Source organism: Saccopteryx leptura, chromosome 7 (assembly GCF_036850995.1).
Source record: "Saccopteryx leptura isolate mSacLep1 chromosome 7, mSacLep1_pri_phased_curated, whole genome shotgun sequence".
NCBI lineage: Eukaryota > Metazoa > Chordata > Mammalia > Chiroptera > Emballonuridae > Saccopteryx > Saccopteryx leptura.
The window spans coordinates 6,836,749-6,860,051 of record NC_089509.1 but is presented as its reverse complement, the minus strand read 5'-3'; the positions used below and the strand labels follow the sequence as shown (position 1 = coordinate 6,860,051).

General features: G+C 45.5%; 1 protein-coding gene across 26 annotated transcripts in view; it reads right to left on the bottom strand.

Annotated features, from left to right (window-relative positions):
- The window catches only part of CLASP1 (cytoplasmic linker associated protein 1), a 275,934-nt gene that overhangs the window by 22,616 nt on the left and 230,015 nt on the right, over positions 1–23,303 (bottom strand). For all 26 annotated transcript variants that reach the window (XM_066345675.1, XM_066345677.1, XM_066345681.1 and 23 more), the window contains 4 exons: positions 17,585–17,735; positions 11,913–12,159; positions 9,456–9,646; positions 3,820–3,948 (listed from right to left, as the gene is read on the bottom strand). In XM_066345675.1, coding sequence (XP_066201772.1) covers positions 3,820–3,948; positions 9,456–9,646; positions 11,913–12,159; positions 17,585–17,735 — 718 coding nt within the window. The remainder of the gene's footprint in view (positions 1–3,819; positions 3,949–9,455; positions 9,647–11,912; positions 12,160–17,584; positions 17,736–23,303) is intronic.

Below are 23,303 nucleotides of genomic sequence, written 5' to 3'. Positions count from 1 at the left end.
GCTCCACCGTGTAGCGAGTTAGCTAAGATGAACTGCTTCTCTCCAGCCCCAGTCCACACACAGCATGCCATAAGTGAGGCCGTTCTCTGAAATGAGTCCCTTTTGACTGTGAGAAATCACAGTCCACAACTATCATGAAACACACCAGCCAGAAAGCTAAGAAATGCTGAGAAAACTTTGAGTTTTAGCTCATATATGTGGGGGGAAAAATAAAAGGGTCAGAAAATACTGGATGATTTCATAGATATAGCCAAGTTAGAAGCAGCAATGCATTGGAGCAGATGTTGGGAAGACCCCAACAGAACACAGGAAGTAACTCAGTGGGGGGAAAGGTAGAGGCTCTGGAGACAAACCGGATTCAGGTCTCTGCAGCGCCACCTAGCAGTCAGGACAGAAGCCCCTCCTGGCATCCCTCAGGAGCACTGTGAGCATGAAGGAGACAGGGAGTGCAAGCTGCCCAGGTCACAGTGAGGGCCATAACTGGACTCCTGCCTCCCTCCAGTCTCTCCACACTCTGCCATTCGGGATAAAGTGAGCTACTCTGCACTGAGCTGCTAGCAACATAGAAATGTCCCAGATCTACTGAGCTCACGCTGACCCCGAGGAGAACAGCTTTTCACAGAACTCCAGGAATCGTAGGTGTCACCTGCATGAAGTAGTCAATGTATCTAACACAAGGAGGTTAAACGTCTAGAATTAAGGTGCCAGAAGCTGTGCTTCCAGACAGTACGTGTGAGGTGCTCTCTTCTACTGAGGTTCAAGAGAGCTTCTGAGACGGATGCCTTTTGGCAGGGCCTTACTTCCCTCTATATGTCACAACCCCCCCCTCCTGGTGAGCCACCCGCCTCCGGGTAAATCTTCGGCTTGCCCCTATGCTCTGTAACATAAAAAGCAAAGATTATAGATATAAGCATACCATGAGCAAAAGTAAACACAGGCCAGAGAGAAGGGAGGGCAGGACAGAGAGCAGACAGGGGCCAAGAAGGCAAGGAGTCAAAGGGGATGGGGCATATTCATGAAGGGCAGTGGACCAAACAGGCCCTTAGGCCACACTCCACCTTGGAGCTACAAAAATTATTTCAATTCCGCTGACTCTGCAACAGTCTGGTAAGAAACAAGAGGAATTATTCCTTTTCAAAGTTAATAAAAAAAAATAATAGTGTCTAGCTAGGAAAAGCATGATTTCCTTATCTAACTTTAAAAAAAAAAGGAGATCACTACTCAGAATATTGATGAATGTTTGTTTAAAGATAAGGTTTCTTTGAGAGCACAGAACTTGTTAAAATTTGGATTGCATATTTTAAGTTCACAAAGTTTGATTTGGCCCTGTCACAGACACATCAGAATAAATGGCTCAATTATTATTATTTTTTGGGGGTATTTTTCTGAAGTAAGAAGCAGGAGACAGAGAGATAGACTCTCCTGCATGTGCCCCATCTGGATCCACCTGGCATACTAGGGGGCGATGCACTGCCCCTCTGGGGCATTGCTTCCTTGCAACCGGAGACATTCTAAAACCTGAGGCAGAGGACATGGAGCTGTCCTCAGCGCCTGGGCCAACTTTGCTCCTGTGGAGCTTTGGCTGTGGGAGAGGAAGTGAGAGAGAGAAAGGAGAGGGTGGAAGGGTGGAAAAGCAGATGGGTGCTTCTCCTGTGTGCCCCGGCTGGGAATTGAACCCAGGACTTCCACACGCCGGGCCGATACTCTACCACTGAGCCAACCAGCCAGGGCTCAATAAAAAAATTTTTTTTTAATTATAAAGCAAATGTTCAGAAATGATGACCGGAATTCTTCCCAGTGGGTATGCCCAGTTTAGTGCTGCAATCATTTGGGAGCAAAGAAAAGGTGGGCACCACCTTCTGAGAAAAGCTGGGAAGACCTTATAAAAACAGGACTGACCCCTGAGTTTTAGTATCCACCCCAGTACCAGGCAAACCCCACCTTTGGTAAAAGACTGGCTCTGCTATAAGTTCTGGGATTCAAAGTGCGGAGTCTACATGGACCTGAACCTAGCAGGTGAGGGCTCACTTAGCTAGGCTCAGGACCAGTGGGAGAAAGGGAGGGTGGAAAAGCTCTAGGTTTGAGGACCAAAGAGCTGAGTTTGGATCTGGCTGTGCGATCTGATGGTCTTGGGGAAAATGTCTTCTCTTTTCTAGGCCTCAGTTCCCTCATCAGTAAAATGAGGGAGAGAATCTAAATGAAGAATTTTTACGTGATTCTGGATTACAGAAAATTAGCTTCTAACCTACTTGATCAGTACTCTCCCCTGAAAAATGCACACACAAAATTGTAGGAGACAGACGCTGGTTAAAATAAGAGAAAGATCAGAAGACTTACTCTTTTTTCTTTTTAAGTGAGAGGAGTGGAAATAGAGAGATAGACTCCCAACTCCCACATGTGCCCCAACCAGGATATACCCAGCAACCCGTCTGGGCCTGATGCTCTAATCAACTGAGTTCTCTTTAGTTCCTGAGGCCTATGCTGAGACCAACCTAGCTATCCTCAGCACTCAGGGCTCACGCCCAAAAGAATTGAGCCACTGGCTGCAGGAGGGGAAGAGAGAGAAAGTAGGGGGAGGAGGGGGGGGAAGAAGCAGTTGGTCACTTCTCATCCTGACTGATTCCAGGATGTCCACATGCCGGGATTGATGCTCTATCCATTGAGCAGCTGGTCAGGGCTAGACTACTAGAGTTTTAAAGGAAAAGAAAAACAAAAACCATACCTAAACCCTACATACATAGATTCCCAAATTAGAAGCTTCTGGCAAAGTGACAGTCAAGTGTCACTGGGAAACACCAAGGGCAACCGAGTCAAGGTGAGTCTGAAAGTATGTGAGGCAGGGAGGCCTGCTAACACAGTGCCCCCTCAGAGCACAGTGTCCCTCCACCTGCCCTGTCAAGGCACTGGCGGCCTCAGCATGGAGACCCTGGCCTACAGGAGTTTAGGATGTGTTACTGAAATCATTTTTACTTAGGATGGCTCCACCTTCTCACCAGTCTCAGTAGGGCTCTAGTAGTCAAAGGACTAGTGAGCTACGGGCTGGGACTAGTGAGCCATTGGACAAGGATTTATCGAGGGCCAATGTCCGCAGTATGTGTGCTGTGCATGGAAACAGAGCCTCCCTGCTCTCTGACTGGCATCGGAGGTGCCAGGGACGGCTGGCACAGTGGGCCAGCATGGTGCATGTGCAGGAGCGAATAGAGGCAGCAGGCAGAGCCAAAGGGGAGCACGCTGGAGGGGCGCTGGGTCAAGGAGTCGACCCAGCGCAGCACCTGCCTTCGTCAGCACAGGCCAGGAACCATGTCACCTGTTCTCCCATTTAGCTCTCATAAGAAACTTGGTGATAATATTTCACACATTTCTATTTTACACATGAGGAAACAGAGGTTCGGTAGGTAAAATATGTCCTCCAAGGCTCTGGGGCAAGGAGGCATAGGTTCTAGGACCTGTCTGGGACTTGTTCTAGGGTGTCAGTCATTTGTCAAAGCCAACCTAGATCTCCCACTTCACATGGCCAGAGGCTGAATGCCACAGGAAAATGAAAACCCCCTTCCTTCGATCAAAGCCATGGGAAGCACTGACGGGGGAAATCCCCGGGCACTGGCCAGCGCACTGTACATGGAAAGAGTCAGGAACTGGCCGTCGGCACTGGACCTCGAACTGCACTGCTGCTCGGCCACCACGGCAGCAGCAGGACTTTACCCTGTGTTTCCACATGGGCTGAGTTCAAAGGAAGAAACTGGGGAAGCCGCTCCTCTGTCCCCGCACAACCACTGCACCCCAGCCTGTCTCAGCAGTCCTGGGCTTCGGCCCGCTCACCTCCTTGTGCGAGTCTTTGTGGGCTTCCAGAGTCTTCATGATCGTCAGCTCGGCGTAGTTTTTAAATCTGGCTGGCTGGTTTCTCAGGATTTCCCGTAAGACTCTCAGTGCTAATGCGCGGATGGAGTGCTGGGTACAAGAAGACAGAAGACGTCAGCACGCAGTACACAGCGCTGCACTGGACACGGCAGTCAGCAGGGCCCAACAGGCACAGAACACCTACTCCAGGGCTCCCTGGCACCCTGCAGATACCTTTACACGTGACCCTCTAGACAGCCAGCTCCCTCAGGCAGGCCTGTGCCTGTGGGGACATTCCGGGGGCCCAGCAATGACAGGGATCTGATGAAGGTTTCTTGAGTGAGCCAAATGATGACCAAAAGAGGACAATCTATCTCTGGGGAATTTCCAGAGATCTTGAGGCTTAGATATGCAAATTACCTTTTGTAAAATGTACAAAAGGTCAGTCAAAAGCATCTGAACACTGCAACAACATGACCTGAAAGACTGAACTCTCTGAGGACAGCTGGAGACCTATCACTATTCCTGACCTTCTTTCTGTATGATGAGATCACAGGTAAGGGCAATTGTACAGGCCTTGAGGTGCCTGAGGACCTTGAGGCCCCAGTCATGCGTCTGGAAGAAAGCCACTCCAAATAGACTCCTAATCTCAATAAAAGAGAACGGCGTTTACACCAAACACGGCCAAAAGGTACTTCCTGATTCTTTGTCACTCATCTGTACAATGCACACACTAACACACCATCTACCTGCCCTCTGCCTGACATCACCTTATCTTCCAACGACAAAGCCCAACCAAGTACAACTGCTTCAGAAGCCAACATTCAGTTTTACAGAGATCTTTTATCACCATTCTTCCAGCTTTCCTCAGCCCGACACCAAACCACTAATCCTAAGTATCATCAAGCAATGTGAGTCACCATGATATTCACCAGCTTCCTGCTCAACTCTCTCCCATTGAAGTTACCACCCCTGTGACCCTGGACATGACCTTTACAATGGGCTGTGTCAGAGTTCCGCCCTACCCTGCTCGTAGGGCTCTTCACCATTTGTACATTACTTCTGTTTCTGCTAGCAAACACAAAGCCCAGTGCACAGGGATGGAGTTCACCTAGGACAACCCCTCTACCTTTATCACTGTCCCCATATAAGGGACCAGCTGTACCAGGGCAGGACGGCAGGACTGGATTCTTCCCTTCTTTAAGAGTTATACAGTAAATGTCTCGTTTGTTGCATTCAGATGGCTCTGTGTCAAGAGGACTTTTTACTTTAAAAATAATCCATGGTTCCTGTTGCTTGACCAATTAGGGTTACTGAACTGAGGACATACCCAGAGGTAAAAAGTTTCTCAGTTAAATATGAAACATAAAATTCACAAGGATTATAAAAAAAATGACATTCTATGCTAACGAAGTTTTAAGAAATTATAGGTGTTAATATGATCTGATGCAGGAACAAGTTTCCCTCAACTACTACAAAGCCAGTTATAGAAAAAACTTGCACATGAGCTAGGATGGAACTTGTCCCTGACAAAAACATGACTTTGCTAACTGGTGCTTGAGAAATACTGCTCACAAAAAGTAAGGGATCAGGGACCGTGCAGAGACTCCAGCACTTTCAGCCTTCTGTACAGTGCCTTTTCACCAATGAAACAAAAGTTGGTTTTGCATCTCATTTGCATAATAGAACAACTTTCTTTGACTAGTTGTTTGCTTTTCAGATGTTCATGTTTAACTCTCTGAATAGTACAAACGTTCATGTACGTCCTTGTGCCTCCTGACCATCCAGAGTATGGTCGTACACGTACGTCTTTAAACTTTGTGCTGGAGAATATAAAAATGGGTGAATGCGTCTCAAAACATACTACAATCATGTTAGCTCAAAGATGGTGTCACCAAAGAGAGGTCAACATGCTAACTACAATTCATGAGGACTTGATGATTGAAACAGGCAAAAGTGATTACACTACTGAGCAAAAACATTACCAAGCCACTAAGTGGTTAGGTATAATGAGAATATGGGTTTGATTGACAAGGTTGATATGCAAATAAGTTTCACCGGAAATGTAAGAAAAGCCATGAAATGATATATAAAACTTTTTTTCATGAAATTGACATTGCTGTTTTGAACTCATACATTGTGTATCAGATGAAGACTGGAAGACCACAGCTATATGACTTCAGACTGAAGCTCACTGATCAGCTTTTGGAGGAGTTTGTGAAAAAGAGGAGATCACCCAAAGGAGGCTGACCATTGTCAGTAGGAGACAGCCTTCATCTTTCAGGGCGTCACTTCCCAAAGCCAGTCCCTGCAACAGTCTCAAAGGATAAGCCACAACGAAAATGCTTCATATGTCGGCACACTATAAGAAGGGAGCGTGAACAGAGGGACACAAGGGTGATGTGCATTGGATGTAACACACCATTTTCCTGCATCCATGTTTTGAGGAATACCACAGTTTGAAAAATGTTTAAACGTAAGGAATAAATAAAAATATCTATAAATTGTCCTAAGAGTAACATCTTATCTGAGTACATATTTGAGATTCTGCTAATAACAATACTTCTTTTATTTACAGATGGGAGGTATGTGAGAATTGCATGAGATAACAAAAACTCTTATTTTAAAAATGATAAGGGAAGATGGCGATGGAGTAGGCGGACGTACCAACTTCCACCTCCCAGACCAAAGTGGATTACAAACTAATTTTAAGAACCATCATCTGGAAAAACCAACTTTGGACTAAACTAAGAGGACTCTTCAACCAAGGAACACTGAAGAAGCCACATCGAGACTGGTAGAAAAAGCGGAAACGCGGAGAGGGCTGCCCAGCCCCCCGGAGCGAACAGCAGCTGGGAGAGACTCGCGTGGCGGGAAGTGAATTTAGCAGAGAGGGGAGGGTCCTGAGGCCCAGGAACAAAGCCCCAGCCTGCAGCCCCAGAGCCCAGAAGAGGTGTAAGGACAGTATTTAGCTGGAAACAAGAAGGATACTGTTTGTGAGAAAGAGACTGATTTCTCAGACCCAGGATTCCTCTTAAAGGGACCGTGCAGAACACCTCTCTCACAACCACTCACCCGGGGATCCAGGAGATGGAAAGAGAGGAGAGGACCGGAGTAGCAGGAAGAGAGTGTAATCTAGGAGGCACAGGGAGAAACATTTTGAGAGACACACACCCTAACCCCTGGGACGAGTCACTCTCCAAATCTGAAGTGAATATTTCCCCCAGAAACAGCAATACCAGCAAAGGGAAGCAGGAGAGCAGCCAAACAAGCTCTCCCGCGGCACTCACAGCAGAGTCGCTTAGAAGGAGGGAGCTTTCGGGTCTACAGTAGTGAGTGTTAGGGTCTGATCTGCAGCGCCCCCACCCACACAGCTGAGTGCTCCCCCAAGGGCGGGCAGTGGTGGGACGCAGAAGCGTGGTTCTGTCGGCAAGGGTAGAAGCTGGCTGGCCACCACTGAGGTCCAGGTGTGAGCTCAATCTTGCCCGGCTGGGGAGGAGGGGACATGCGAAAGTGGTCAAGCCCAGCTGCGGGCCGCCTGCAATCCAGCCTGCAGGGGAAGGGCAGGAGCCCTGGAAGGGGCAGAGACCCACCATTGAGCAAGGGCGCAGGAGCACAGCCTTGCCCTGCCCATGGAACTGAGGCTTGTGGCCTGATTTGGGAGCCGGCTCCTCCTGCGGGGGTTGAGCCAAAAGCCCAGAACAGGAGGAGTCCTGCTACAGAGTGTGGGCACGCAGTCCTGCCCAGCCTGTGGAGCCAAGGCTTACAGCCGTTTCACGAGCAGGCTCCTCTTGCAAGGGCGGGGCGGAAGCCCAGAATCAGGCAGAGACCTGCAGCCGAGCAAAGGTGCTCACCCCTGCCCTCAGGGCCGAGCATAACGATACCCGCGGGGGCGGCGGGGCGAAGGTCAAGGCCACCAAGGCTTGTACACCGGAGCACACGATCACAGCCACTCCCGTGAAGGAGAGGAAGAACCACAGCAACAGCCCCAGTGGGCAGGCACTGGCAACGCCCATACCCAACCACCCTACGCAGCAACAGCAGAGGGGGTGGTGGGCCCGCAGACAGACCACAGCTAGGGAACACAGAGGCCATACCCAGTGGACTCCAGGGGCCAAAACCTTCTTTTACACAGACAAAATGAGAAAGTAGAGAAATGCAACACAAATTAATCAAGAGAAATCCCCAGAAAAGGGACTGAATGAGTCAGATATAACCAAATTACCAGATGCAGAGTTTAAAATAATGATTGTTAGGATGCTCAAAGATATTAGAACAATAGATGGTCATTACAAACACCTAAAGAAAGAGATAGCAAATATAAAAAAGGACATTGAAATAATAAAAAAGAATCATAGGAAATGACAAATACAATATCAGAAATGAAGAACACAATGGAAGGAATTAAAAGCAGGATGGATGAAGCTGAGAATCAAATCAGCGAGTTAGAGGACAAGATAAATAAAGGCACGGAAGCAGAGCAGAAAAAAGAAAAGAGACTCAAAAAGTCTGAGGAAACTCTAAGAGAGCTCTGTGACAACATGAAGAGAAATAACATCCGCATCATAGGGGTTCCTGAAGAAGAGAAAGAACAAGGGATAGAGACTTTGTTCAAACATATCATAGCTGAAAACTTCCCTCAATTAAGGCAGGAAAACATCTCACAAGTTCAAGAAGCACAGAGAACTCCATTAAAGAGAAACCCAAAGAAATCTATACCAAGACACATCATAATTAAAATACCAAAGCTAAGTGATAAAGAGAAAATATTAAAAGCTGCTAGAGAAAAAAAGATTATCACCTACAAAGGAGCTCCCATAAGGATGACTTCTGACTTCTCAACAGAAACATTTGAGGCCAGAAGGGAATGGCAAGAAATATTCAAAGTAATGCAGAACAAGAGCCTACAACCAAGACTACTTTATCCAGCAAGGCTATCGTTTAAAATTGAAGGAGAAATAAAAAGCTTTCCAGACAAAAAAAACCTCAAGGAATTCATTACAACCAAATCAATGCTGCCAGAAATGCTAAGGGACCTGTTGTAAACAGATCAAAGGAAAAAAAGAATATATATAGCAAAAGAGGAATACAGTTTTAAAGAATAAAATGGCAATAAACAATTACATATCAATAATAACCTTAAATGTAAATGGATTAAATGATCCGATTAAAAATGTGTAAGGCAACATTAAAAAAAATCAAATGTATGTTCTTCTTGTTTCCATAAATTGGCTATCAAACAAACATGATTTTAAGTTAATAAAACTGTAACTGGAACTAATTTCATTTTTTGAAAAAAAATTCACTCCCAGGGGTCAGTGAGCATGAAAAAACTACTCAAAGGGTTAATTAAAAAACAAAACAAAACAACCAAATGCTTCTTTTTTTGTCGCTTCATATTCATTTTGAATATCCCCTAATTTTGTGAGCAGTATATTTCAAACCGCTTTTGCTGTGACTAGTACACACCACACAGAGAACAGAGACCAAGATGGAACTGGCCCTGGGAAGGGGTGTGGCAACAAGAATGCTCATGTCCTTGTCCCTGAGGGTCTCCAGCAGGAGTAGAGACCAGGATGGAACCGCCCGGCAACGGGTGTGGGAACAAGAGTGCTCACGTCCTTGTCCCCCAGGGTCTCCAGCAGCAGCAGCAGGATGGTCTTGAAGTGCTCCTCCCAGACGCCCAGGCTGTCTTCTCGGGTGATCTTGAGCAGCTCCAGCAGGGCACCCTTTCGCTCTTCCACCCGCTCATTGTGGTTGGACAGCTCTTTCAGAAGATCAGCCACCAGGTCAGAGTGGTCAATGGGCACTTGTGGAAAACAAGACAAAATTTACTGCACAGGAGACACTGGCCCCCGTGCGTCCTGAGCGACACAGGGCAGTCCCCCCGCTGCCCAGCCTCACTACACCGTTGGCAGGCCGTCTCACCAAATTAACTGTGCAACCTGAGGCAGGAGCAGGTGTCAAGCACCTGTATTCAACACCTCCACCTGCCTCACCATCTTTTCCCTTCTGTTTCAGACAGAGGAGAAACTGCTAGTTTATACATCGACTTCATACAGAGAAGACACCCTCCAAAAGCCCATCCTTGGCTGTCATCTTTATCCAAATTCTATTTCCAGTGCAACAGTCCTAAGTCAGGCCCTACTGCCGGAACGGTCTCTTGCTAGATCAAACCCACGGAAATGCACATTTTCCTCAGGCCATTCCTATCATATCTGATATCCTTCCCCATTTTCGAAATGTCCAGAGTTTTAGAACTAGCACCAGTAAACAAGGCAGGCTGTAAAACTTGCCAGATCTCTTAGCATAACTACTTGCAAGGACCTGAAGCATGGTTTCTACGGCAGGATAGCATATCCTTTCTTTTTGCATGTTCTTTAAGAGACCTCAATTCTGAACTCACTTTAAATAAAAAGGAGAAGAAACAAATCAGTCAAATCGTCAGAAACTACTTAAGTTTGTATTTGCATACTTCTTTAGATTCTAAAATTGGGAAACAAAAGAAAGTGTGAAATGTTAAAGAATTCTAACATTTCTGCCCCGCTATCCCACCTTTTTCCTTAAGCCTTTTATTATATAGCTGCTCAGTAAGTAACAACCAACATCCGAGTCTCCGCTTTATCTTCCACAAGATCAACACATGGTAAGTTAAATGACGCACCGATTCTATGAGCAATGAAAGGACAGTCCAGCACTCCAGAAAGTGCAAGTCATAGTGAACACTGTGCTGCTGCCTACTGCCCAGGAAACAGATGCTGGGAGTACACTGAGCTGCTCCCACAGCAGTGAGCCCGGGATGAAGCTTTCAAAGCCCCGAGACAATTCCTCATCTCACAGGGTTGGAGGACGTTCCATCCACCTCAGCATTCCCTCTGCTGGGTCCACCGACAGAGTGCAGTCTAATCTCCTGTGCCCCGCTGAGCCCGACACCTGCCTCCAGCCAGCCCTTCACTCATCGGTGTGATTGGGATGAGTCTGTTTCCCCAACAAGCCTTGAGCTCTGGGAGGCCAGAACTGCCTCATTTACCTTCCTGATCCTCACAAGCCACATGCTTCATGACACACAGGAGGCATTCTGAATGTTGTTTAGAGTTCTAATTTAATGTTTCAGTCAAAATTAAAAAAAAACATTAAACAGGCTTGAACACAAAACATCCACATATATAATTTTTAAAAAATGACTACTAGGTTGGGCTGGCTTTAGCTCACGCAGTTCCTGTCATAGCAGACAGCTAAATGACTACTAAGTTGAAATATACCAAGATGTGTAAATATAACAATGAGGTGAAAACCTAACAATTAGGTTCCAAATAAAAATACCATCAAACCAAAGCATACCTATCAGATGTTACTCAGTAATGGTCACTGGTCCTAACAGAGTCAGAAAGAAGCCAACTAGCTCTATGCCACACTGAGTATGCTATGTTTGGGGTAACCTCACCTTTCTGACCCTGTTTCCCAACCAGTGAAATGGAACTGATCCCCCCTCTCTCTCCTGGGTAATCCACGTATAGCAGGCCCACACAGGAATGCACTCAGTGTGCAGCAGATCCTGCCTCAGGAACAAGACGGCACTGTGAGGGCGAGGGAACCTCTCAGTGGGCCTCAGAATCTGACTTCCACAGCTTGGAACTGAGCCAGAGGCCGTCACAAACGCTGAGCCCGGCCGGGGCTGGGGCTGCTTGAGCTTCATTTCCCAGCTTACTACCTCCTACTTCCTCTGTCCTTCAGAGCTCCACTCAGCCCTGGCTCCTCGTGAGGCCTTCCTGATGGGGACAGTCAGCCTTCCTTTGCTGCAGCTGTCACAACTGTAATTTGAGGTCACCTGTGTGACTCCTTATTTCCTGACTGCCTTGGTGACCAGACTCCACTCTCCTAGAGGGCAGGGCGGTGAGGACTGTGTCCACTGTGACGCCTTCCATGTCCAAGCACATGGCAGGAGCTCGACCTGTAGCTGCTGGCAAAAGACTAACCAGAACAGACCTGACATTTTCATTTACGTTTGACCAGTGTGCCCGGAGAGTTGGTGTCAAAAGGGGAAGCCTATGGAGGACAACCAAAGAAAGACAAACCATCTCGAAGCTGCTCCATGTCATCGTCAAACACAGCCTCCTTGAGGGCGGTCTTGTCATAGGTGTTGATGGTGTCCGAGTAGGGGTACAGGTTGTAGTCGCGCCCCCGGGGCCCCGGGAAGGCACGTGGAGGCTGGGTGTTGAGGAGAGAGGTCTTGTTATCCAGAGCTGTCCTGCCTCCTTCTACCACGTCGCTGCCTCCCCGGCCCTCTGTAGCGGGGACGGCCACGCCACCGTCACGGGACACCTGGAGCACGAGACACCGTTAGTTCCTTTGCAGGGCTCTCAGCAAACTTTTCTTTGAAGTTTCAGAAGCTTAAGTATAGTCAGAGATTTCTCACTTGAAATCTGGGCACTAACAAAAGCACAGATATTAGAATTTTAATTTGTAACTACCTAATTCATAAATTACCTTAAAGGGAAGTGAATGTGCTTTTATTTTCATCTATTTACACATAAAATCTGTTTTACTTGGTAACAGGGATTAAGTTTACTCAAACATTTTTGTATGTATCTGACCATGCAGCAGCCAGCCAGTGGCTTGGGACTTCTAACAAGGTGGACTCAGCAGCCCACAGGCAGCTCCTTCTTCCCTCGGGTGCTTCTGACTCTCAGAGCTGGTCTTCTACAAAGCACAGCCCTGGCCCTCTGTTCCCTGCCTCCACTCTCAGGGGTCCTCTCTCCTGAGTTGCACGGGCCTGTCCGGCACCCTTTGCAGGGTGGCCCTGTGACAAGAGCAAGCATGGGCAAATGCTGGGAAGAGAGCAAGGCTGTCTCTTCATCCCAGACGTGTGACTGAACACAATGAAACACTTCAGGTGGCCAGGCTGCACTGATTTTTTTTATAAATTGTGCTATCATATACACGTCATTTTAGTCCCTAAATTCCTCGTGTATAATTCAGTGACATTAAATCTATTCACAGTGTTGTATAACCATCACCACTATATAAGATTTGGGGCAAAACTTTTTCATCTTTCCTAACTAAAGGTCCATATCCATTATATAGTAATTCCCTGCCCCCTCCCCCGCCCCAGCTCTGTAACTCCTACTCTACTTTGACTCTATGAGTGCAACTACTCCAGGTGTCTCGTGTCAGTGGAGGCATACAGTAGTTATCCTCCTGTGTTTGGCTTCTCTCACTCAGCATAACATTTTCAAGTTCCATTCATGTTGTAACACATGTCAGCATTACATTTCTTTTTTTAAGGCTGAATAATATTCCATTGCATGTATATATTGCACTTTTCAAATCCTGTTGATGGATACGGGGCTGCTCTAACTTTTGGTTATTATGAATAATGCTCCTGTGAACACTGGTAAATAAATAATGTGTTCAAGTCCCTTCTTTCAATTTTTTTGGATATATGCCTAGTAAAATCGTTGGAACACATTTGGTTAACAGCACCCTACCCCCAAAGAATATATTAATATAATTATTAAGAGGCAAAAGAATACATATTGATACACACACACACACACAATACACATAGTTATGAACAAAATGACTCAACAGGGGGTTTCCTCTCAGGGAAGATAATTCATGGATGATTTTAATTTTTCTCTCTTTATAACTCTCTTCTAAAAATAAAAATATTATAATGAAAAAATCATTTATAAAGTTATGGAGAGTTTTCAAAATTAAAGACATTTTAGCCCTGGCCAGTTGGCTCAGTGGTAGAGCGTCGGCCTGGCGTGCAGAAGTCCCGGGTTCCATTCCCGGCCAGGGCACACAGGAGAGGCGTGTGCTTCTCCACCCCTCCCCCTCTCCTTCCTCTCTGTCTCTCTCTTCCCCTCCCGCAGCCGAGGCTCCATTGGAGCAAAAGATGGCCCGGACGCTGGGGAGGGCTCCTTGGCCTCTGCCCCAGGTGCTAGAGTGGCCCTGGTCGCGACAGAGCGACACCCCGATGGGCAGAGCATTGCCCCCTGGTGGGCGTGCCAGGTGGATCCCGGTCGGGCGCATGCAGGAGTCTGTCTGACTGCCTCCCCGTTTCCAGCTTCAGAAAAATACAAAAAAAAAAAATAATAATAATAATAAAAATAAAGCTAAACTATCCTCACTCTAAACACTTTTAACAAAAACCTCATTCACTACCCCAGTCCCGGTCGACACGCATACGTCAGGGCCTGGAACCACAGTGTGTAGCTACTGCGTCCTGGGCCTTCCTCATCAAATAAGTGCGTCCCATGTAAATAAAACTTTTATAGCCATACTATCTAAGCATAGCACTATTTCCACGTGTGTTATAATAAGACTTACTCAACTGTTCCTTTTATTGACTTTTTAACATCTTTGGTTTAGTTAGTTCATTATAACTAACGCTAAAATAAAGCACTCTGTGTCAGTAATATCTTTTCCTCTTGCTGAGTTTGTTGAAAGTTAGAGTATTAGATAAAGGGTATGGAACTTAAAACCACTTTTGCTAAATATAATTTACTAAAGCTCCAAAATGACTAGCACTGCGCCATGCCGCCAACATTAGACAAGCTCCTCACATCCTTTCTGGTGCTGAGTGCTATGTTTCCTACTTGAGACAAAGAAGAACACTTTAGAAGTGGAATAAAACATCAGGCATAGGTCCTGCTGGACTTCTGTGACCAGTCCTAAGGAGAGACTTTCCACATGTTCCATGTGTCTGTATCTGCTTTTGTGAAGCACTAGATCCCACCTAGTCTGGTACCCACCCCTATGAACTGGTCTCACTACAATGGGGCATGTGTCAAGCTTAAGAAGTGCTGGACTGGCTCCTGAGACTCATGTTCAAGGATTCACAGCTATCTCAGCTTCTCAGTAAAAATTTTGGTAATGCTTCAGTTTTCACTTTCCATCAAGGCCGCGCCGTGCAGCAGGCACAGCTCATCTCTAATGTCAGGCCCGACAGTTACGCTCTACTCCCCTCGCCTCGCAGCTCTTACTTGCCACACTCCAACTCGCCTTGGTAATGCTGGAGTTTCTTGTCCCAGGCTCTGCTTCCTCACTGTCACACTTCATTCCTTTCAACTATCATCACAGGTTTTTTATGCTTTAAAAAATTAAAGGCCCTGGCCAGTTGGCTCAGTGGTAGAGTGTCGGTCTGGCGTGTGGAAATCCCGGGTTTGATTCCCGGCCAGGGCACACAGGAGAAGTGCCCATCTGCTTCTCCACCCCTCCCCCTCTCCTTCCTCTCTCTCTTTCCTTCTTCCCATACTACAGCCAAGGCTCCACTGGAGCAAAGCTGGCCCGGGCACTGAGAATGGCTCCATGGCCTCTGCTTCAGGCACTAGAATAGCTCTGGTTGCAACGGAGCAATGCCCCACATGGGCAGAGCATCACACCCTGGTGGGCATGCCGGCTGGATCCCGGTCGGGCACCTGTCTCTCTGCCTCTCATTTCAAAAAAAATACAAAGAAAAAAATAATAAGTAAATAAACAAACACATAAATAAACTTAAAACACTAAAATGTTTCAAAGTAGGGCACTGAGGACATGACTGTGGCATATCCATGTGAATTATTATCCAGCCATAAAAATTCACGTAAGAGTCCTGCCAGGGGAAAGCACTCACATCCTATGCTAAACAAGATGCACACTATGAGGTCACCTTTATCTTAAAAAACACTCTGCATACACCCTGCAACAAATTAATGTACAAATACACATAAAGGGATAGAAAAATACACAGTAAAATATTATATGAGCTCTAGAGATGGTGAGTTTCTTATCAAAATAGTATATATGTTAGCTATATATCACATTTATAATTAGGAAAAGTAATACTTCAGACATCCACCATCTCCTCGGGCCTCCACTGTTCCTGGCAGGACTTCTGTTCACTAATCAGAGCCCCCCCCCCCCAGTTGCTCTGGAAACCTTTCCCACTTTTCTCATCACAATCTACCTCCCACAGAAAGTGGGAGCTGTCAGTGGGAACACCTTCCACCTTCCTGCCCACAAACAAAACCTGCTCACCCTCCTTTCTGGCCACGGCCACTTCCTTCACCAGTGTCCTACTCTCCTCCACTCCCCTTCCATGCATGGTCAACACTTTTCTCTCAACTGACCCCATGAGCATGCAAGCAGGTCAGGTCTCCTCATCCGAAAAGCCCCTCAGAACCCCTCGTCTCTCTCTAGCTTGTTAACTTGAGTCACTCTTCAACTCAGTGTAATCTGTTTTCCACTTTCAAGTCTAAACTATGCTCACAAACCAATGGATTCCTGGGAGAAACTAAATTTGAAAATTGTGGACTGAGCCTATGCATGAAACTTATTTAGGAACATGAAAATCTAAATGATGGGCCCATCTCAAGAAAGAGTCTGGGCTCTTTATCAAAACACGGGTGAATGAGTGTGTTTTATATATTTTATGTTAAGACAGAATTTTAATGTAGATAGTAATAATAATAAAAAATTCAGTGGAGCCCTCTTACCTCATATCTGACCTCATGTGATCATGACCACATACAGCTTGAACCCTTTGGCTAGAATCTTCTTCCTGAAAGTTTCCCTAACCTCTGTGACACCTCACTCTCCTGGTCGCCCCATCCTCTTCAGCTTTTCTTCCAGCTATTTTCTTCTGTCTTTTTCTTAGTGTTGATGCTCCCCTGGATTTTGCCTTTACCCTTTACCTGGGTGATTCACTCACTTTTCTATAGTTATCACCAAGCAACTAGTTCATCAATGCCTCTCAAATCTCCATCTCCAGCCTGATTCCCCAGCCTAAATTTCAGATGGGTACATCTGAAATCCAAAGGCCTAATGGTTATGTGTGCTTGGATACACCCCAAAGGTGTCACAAGTCACATATATTACAAAATGAATTCATTGTGTTCCAAAGGAGTTCATATATACTTTTTCCTCCTTCTGTGATGTTTTCTCATTGAACTGTACCCATTCACTAGTCCTAGTCAGAGACTCGTAACTCTTCCATTTCTGCTTCTTCCCCACTCAACCCAACTTCCTTGGACTAATTCTCCACCTGAGTGACAATAAGCTTTCTAAAATTTAAGTGTGACCATGCCACTTTCCTGGTTAAAAATCCTTCCAAGACTCTCTCTAGTGTCTCCATGGTAAAAGCAAGACACAGGCAGGAAAAGCTCTTGGGGTGAGCCCTCTCTGAGCCAATATCCACAGCCGTGTCTCCAAACCTCCACTGAAACACGGCATGTTCTCTCCCCGCCTCAGCAAGCCCAGTGGGAAAACACACAATGCCCACTCCTATCACTCCACCTTCTCACATCCCCTCTAACTACACCCCCTCCTACTTGACCTGCATGCTTCAGCTCCGCAGGTAAAATCCTTCCTTCCAGGGCACTAAGACTGACCCCTGCGGGTCTTGGCGCTGAACTGAGCCCCTACTACCCTCCGCCCACAATCACCCACTCAGTCGCCTGCCTCTGCATGGGACTAGAGGTCCCAGAAAGCCACGCTGGTATCTGAGTCAGGCTTACTACTTTTATGACACCATAGGAACAAACAACTATCCAGCACAAACTAAGCAAACTGTGAAAAAAAAGTATTAACGTTCTTCACAAAGACAGCAAGGGTAACTCAAAATTGCCTTGGGCTTCTACAAATAATACTTTCTATTAGAGGCTAAAAATAATGAAGCCCAGTAATGACAGGGGTCAGTGTTAAGGATCCGTAATTATCACGTAATTGACAGAAAGTTCTTTATTAGCCTGAGGATACTTACAATATCACAGTCCTTCTTGCCATCTCGTTTAATTGGCTCATTCAGATCCTCTTGGCTTCGAAAACTAAACTTTTCAATGGCTTCTGTAACTCCACGCAAAGAACTATAGATTTCTTCAGAGTTCAAGTTCTCTGTGTCATAGTCCAGCATGCTAAGGATCAAAATAGTTTCTTTCTTAAATGGAGACATATAAATTTAAGATATGTACATAAACTCCTTCTAATAATTTAAAGAGTAAGGTATTATAGTTTTGTTTCTTTAGATAATATAGAATGAAAGGAGACATCTTTTATTAAGAGTACCACTGTTTGACAATTACACATTTTCCTTGTCAAATCTGGTCCTAAACACATTACATCAGCACTTAATTAGAACCAGTGGGAAACAATAATCACGAGAATGCAAGAACGCAAAGAGTGACAGCCAGTTAACTGAATGCATGAGGTAATGACAGTGGAAAAACAACTTGCATATTTTGAAGATGGAACAAGTAGTTTGGTTGTTACTGGTCTCAAATGTACAAACTTAAATTGAGGCTAGTGCTACAAATTTCAGAGGAGCAAAGTAAATGACTTCACGAAATTGGATTACGCTTGCCAGAATCAGAAACTTTTAAGTGAAATTCTGTGTTAAAGACTAAAAAAACCAATTCTATATCTCAAAGTCAGATTTTCCTTCCAATGGGTTCCTGAAAGTCTAACCCTCATACCATCTAACCCAGGAGCTTGCTGGGTATATCAGACTCTTCTAGATGCTTATATTTGGAGTTTTATAATAAAAGTAGATCTTATAAAGATGAGTCAGATTACTAGATGGATGTCTAAAAGCACTTCAAAAACCCAGAAATACATGTCCCTTAAAGAAAAATGATGTCAAGATCAACTGCTGTCCTTTAAAAATACTTAGCATAACTAAACATGAAATGGAGCAAAAACCTGAAATAGCCTTCTCGTATAATGCAAACTGTCAACAAGTGGCCTCATGGGAGGTCTGAAAATGCACTGAAACAGAAGATCCTAAGAACAAAAATCATCAATGCCCTAAGAATAATAAAAAAAAGGCATAGATAAATACATGAATATACAGAAAGCAAAACATGAAACAGTAGTCAACAAGGGGTGAGTCAAAACTATAACTGTGTAGATGTCCCTCGTTTCAAAAGAATATCCGGGAAGAGATCAGGTAAGTTGGTCTAATTTAACCTGCAGAAAAGTCGGAGCAATACTGAGGATGGCCAGGGACACTCAGAGACTCCTTGACTGTGTATCAGCAAGCATTCAGCTGTACTAAGGACTGCAACCTTCTGTTCTTCTGAAGAGAAAGAACTAAAATGAAGTGCCCAGCTGCAGGAACCCTTCCTAAGGACAACATAACCAACCCTGCAGTCTCACATGAAGTAAGTTTCCTATCACTTAAAAACAAACAACATTTATTAAGCCCCCTCCTCTACATTCTGTTTTGTTAACGGTTTGGGCAGAAAAGCAAGACCACATTTGGACAGTTCTCACTTAGAGTAGTCAGGTAGGCCTGCGCTACAATGATCCAAGTGCTTCCTAAGACTTGTATGGTTCTGCTGGAGCACAGACCTGAACTCACTCTTAGAGGTGAAAGCTATTTGCCTAACACTGCAAAACTGGCCCAGGGAGAACTCATTTTTCTCTTCTGATGAAAGAAAATACACACCCCAATTATACTTGGATGGTTCACAAAAAATGCACGCGAACTCAAAGTTGACTGCATCTGGCGTAAAACAAATAATGTGAACTTGAACATGTTTACAGCTAAAATTCCATGTATATACTGACAGGCGGTAAAAGATTTGAACAGAATTCAAGATTTCAACCCTTTCTAAATTACTATGGTTATTTATGAGGCAAGATCCCTTTAATGTGGAGAAGCTATCTGCCCCCTTCTAGAAAACCACAATACCAGCTTATGTATGAACAAAAGCATTTATACATCTGACCAGTACACTGTGTTTTACATATAAAGACTGAGTATGACTCAAACAAAAAATACGTATATAAGATGTAAAAAGATGTCTTAAAATACTTTGAATCAAAACAACCAAAAAAATAGTAACATAGCCCATGCAAAAAAAGGGGGGAAGGAAGAAAGAAAATGATGGGACAGACAAGAGGAAGTCTGGCAAAACGTTTGGCTTTTTAAGGGATGTCACAATATTATTCTCCATATGTCGCTTCAGATAATGTTAGCTTCCACACAGTTCATCTCATTTTTCTTAATCTGAACTCTGTTAAATATCTCGTTTCAGTCCACATAACTTTAGAATTATAGTAGCCTCTTTTTAACACAATAAAAGATTCTGCCAGTTAATGTTCCTTCTCCTTGCTTTGAATGAATAAACCAACTCAACTCAGGCGTTCAATTTAGAAGCGCATGTGCATAATCCAGTTGTCTGTGGTGACGCTTCTGTTCAGACTCACTGGCTTGAGGTCCGAAGCAGCCCCTTGGTATGAAGCTGAAACAGTGAGCTCCAGGTAAGAGAGATCATTGTTCTCTTCTAACAGGAAACAGTGTTCCTTTCTTTGCTACTTTATGCTGTGGCTTGATTTGTCTTTTTTTCAAATCAACACCCATGAGCCCTCATTTCATACAGAAAAAGGAAACTCCCAGGAATGCTGTCATCAGAGAACTCAGACATGGTGTTCCCAGCAAGCCATACGATGAGGGAGCAGCAGGAGAGGTGCAGCAGCTTGGTCAGAAGGGGCCTCAGTCTGTCACTTGCCCCCTTTCAGCTCGGACACAACCCCAGGACATGATCCGCTGAGGTGAAAGGCCAGGCCCTGAGTCACCTACAAACACTGTGGTTAGGCCCCAGAAAGGTTTCCTTAGGATTCCTTAGTCAATCAGTCAACTCTCACTGACCCAAGGTCAGGCGTGTCACCGAACACTGAAACAGGATGGAGCTCTGGACTGCCCTGCTGTAAAAGAGTCTTGTCATGGGTGGCATCAGGTCTCCAAGCAAAGACAAACTGGAGACAGGAAGTTTGCTATCTTAGATTTTCTTCTTTGTTATTTTGCAGGGAAAAGACACTAGGGTCTGGAGAAAGGACAATTGCCCCTCATCATGAAATCTAGGGTTTTGGCATAGAGAAGAGAGATAGACACAGACTTCCTCTTAGTTTTATGTAACCAACGGGTTTTATAAACCTCAAGTCTTGTGTCTCCTCTTTTCTTGCACCATCATAACAGAAGCTACAAGTACTTACCAAGCACCAGCTCTGTCACTGGCACACATGTGAAAGGTGACTGGGGACAGGATACCCTCTGGAGGGCAGTCTTGATGGCTGGCTGGGAGGACCGGCTGAGGCTGGAGCTTAGTGCCCTTAGGGGCCTCAGGTCAGTATACTGGGAGACAGTCAGTAAACTGGTTTTATACCTTCAGGCCTCATTAATCTTTTTTAAAAAAAGAAAAAAAAGGAAGAAAGTACGGCAACATGTTTTATTAGCACAGACGACAGCAGTGAGATTTCACTGTCAGTGTGCCCTTGCCCTGAACTTGCGCACCTGGAAAAAGTCATTACCAGAGTCTCTGTACACTTTAGAACTCACGTTTAGAGCTGTAAGCGTTTCAGAGGAGAGATGTTGTTAAAACATTTAGCTGGCTTGTTTACTATGTACAGCTTCGCTATGTTGAGAACACAGAAGTAGGAATGTAAATCTTCTGTACAAGCATCCAAAAGTAGGACTATTGTTATCCTGTTCTATTGCAGGGGTTACAAACTTATCTTACTAAACAAAACAGCTGGGCTGCCCCTGCTCTGCTCTTGTAATTATAGCCTTCTGGGGAAGGGGTTCTCTAGCCTTTGAACCTTGATAAAAAACACCTAACAGACCTTCAAACAGGTTTCTGTCAGAACACGTGGACCCTACTGGGTACCACAGAGTTACCATCTGAAGGAAGCACCACCCCTTCTTCTAGACTCACTGACATTGTCACATGAAACCAGGGGCTCATGAGGATGCGAGAGGCAGGGTACTTTCACTAAGAGGTCACTGAATGCCCTTCTCGGGGCTTCCTTTCTGGATCCGTGTCTGAGACTATCACCTGGTGACAGCACTTATGAAAAGCGTCAGTCCACGCAACCACTCGTGGGACTGAGAGCAGCAGGTGTGGTTTGGGAAGAGCAGGCTTCACTTGCCTTTGTGGGAACGCTTTGTACACCTAAGGAGAAGATTAAAAACTGTGCTCACTGTTGCGCGCCTGATTTCACAGCCCTGCCTGAGCACCTTCTTGGGGCTGAACACTGCACTGGGCCAGGAGGTCTGCAATGAATCTGGTCGGTTGATGCAACGGTCCTCTGTCCCGATAACATGGTAGGAACTGTACTCTGAGGATCGACAAAGATCACGCACCTGCTCACACTTCTCACCAAGGCTCTCCTCCTGCGAGTCTAAGCCAAAGCAGGGACCACACTGGAAGCAGCTGAGAGGCTTTCCAAAAGACCTGAGACGACCTTGGAAATGTAATAATATTGTGACACCTCAGACAAGTTGAACAGGGGGCTTGTTACCTGGGAGAGTAAGAGCGCCTGAGAGTCTTGTGGGAGGGAGCGGTGGGAATGGAGATAGGCTGAGAAAAGGGAGGTGGGGGCTTCGAGAGCCCATCGGCACTCCAACCCCATAACCGACTGCAGTGAGCAGAAGAGGAAAATCAGAAAGAGAAACAAAAACCGGCAAAGGGGCAGGGGGAGAAGGGGAGGGGAAGACACTATGTTCTGAGTGTCTTTAGAGTCTCCTCTATCCTTGACAAAATTATCCTCAAATTCTTGGAGCAAAATTCATGCTTCGCCACAGAGAAAAAGAGCATATTTTGTTTTATGGTTTGGTCTTTAGTAAGACCGTTTATTCCTTTCCCTCTCAACAGTGCATTTACATGTTTAAGTCCTGAGTGCAAGCATGCAGCATGTGTGTGCACATCTACACTGGGAAGGGTGGGAAGGGTATTACAGGCACTTACAAAAAATGTGGGTGTTCAGTTCCAGAAAATGCAATTAATTATTCTAGGAAGAACCGAAGAAGAAATTATGGGCCTTATTTCAAATGGGACCAAGGGACTGCAACAGGAAGAATTAGAATGTGTCGTTCTGACCAGAGGCAGGGAGCCAATCAGATGGAGTTCAGGGGGCTGCCACCAGCAGTCCCCTCTGAAAGAAGACCATCTCTAGGAGGCTAGGGCACCCACTCTCAGCTAGCCAGCTCAGAGAAAGCAGAACCAAAAACCTACTTCCTCTGCTCATCTTATCTATTACAAAAATTAAAATTAATCTGAGAACACAAGTATTCCTCTTCACTTCATAATTGTCACTAAATGATCTGGGCTTGCAAGAGACCCCGACAGAGAATTCTAACAACTGCTGCAACTGAAAAAAACTAGGGACTCTGGGAAAGGGACTAGGAAAGGGGGTGACCCAGACTGGCTGGAAATGCAACATGAGGCTGGGGGGGGGGGCAGAGCCCAGTATCAGAGACCACTGTCAGTGTCTGATATAGCAGCATCCATGTCCTACATAGCAGTGCCATGGTTCTAAGAGCAGTAGGTACAAAGCTGATCTCTGCCTGAGGACAGTTATGGCCCCATTTTTAAAGAAAAATACACTGTGGTGATGAGAGGTCACTATGGTATTAAAGGGCCTACATACTGTCCCCAAGTCACAAATAAGTCAGGGTGGAGCTACAAGAGGTATACGGCAAC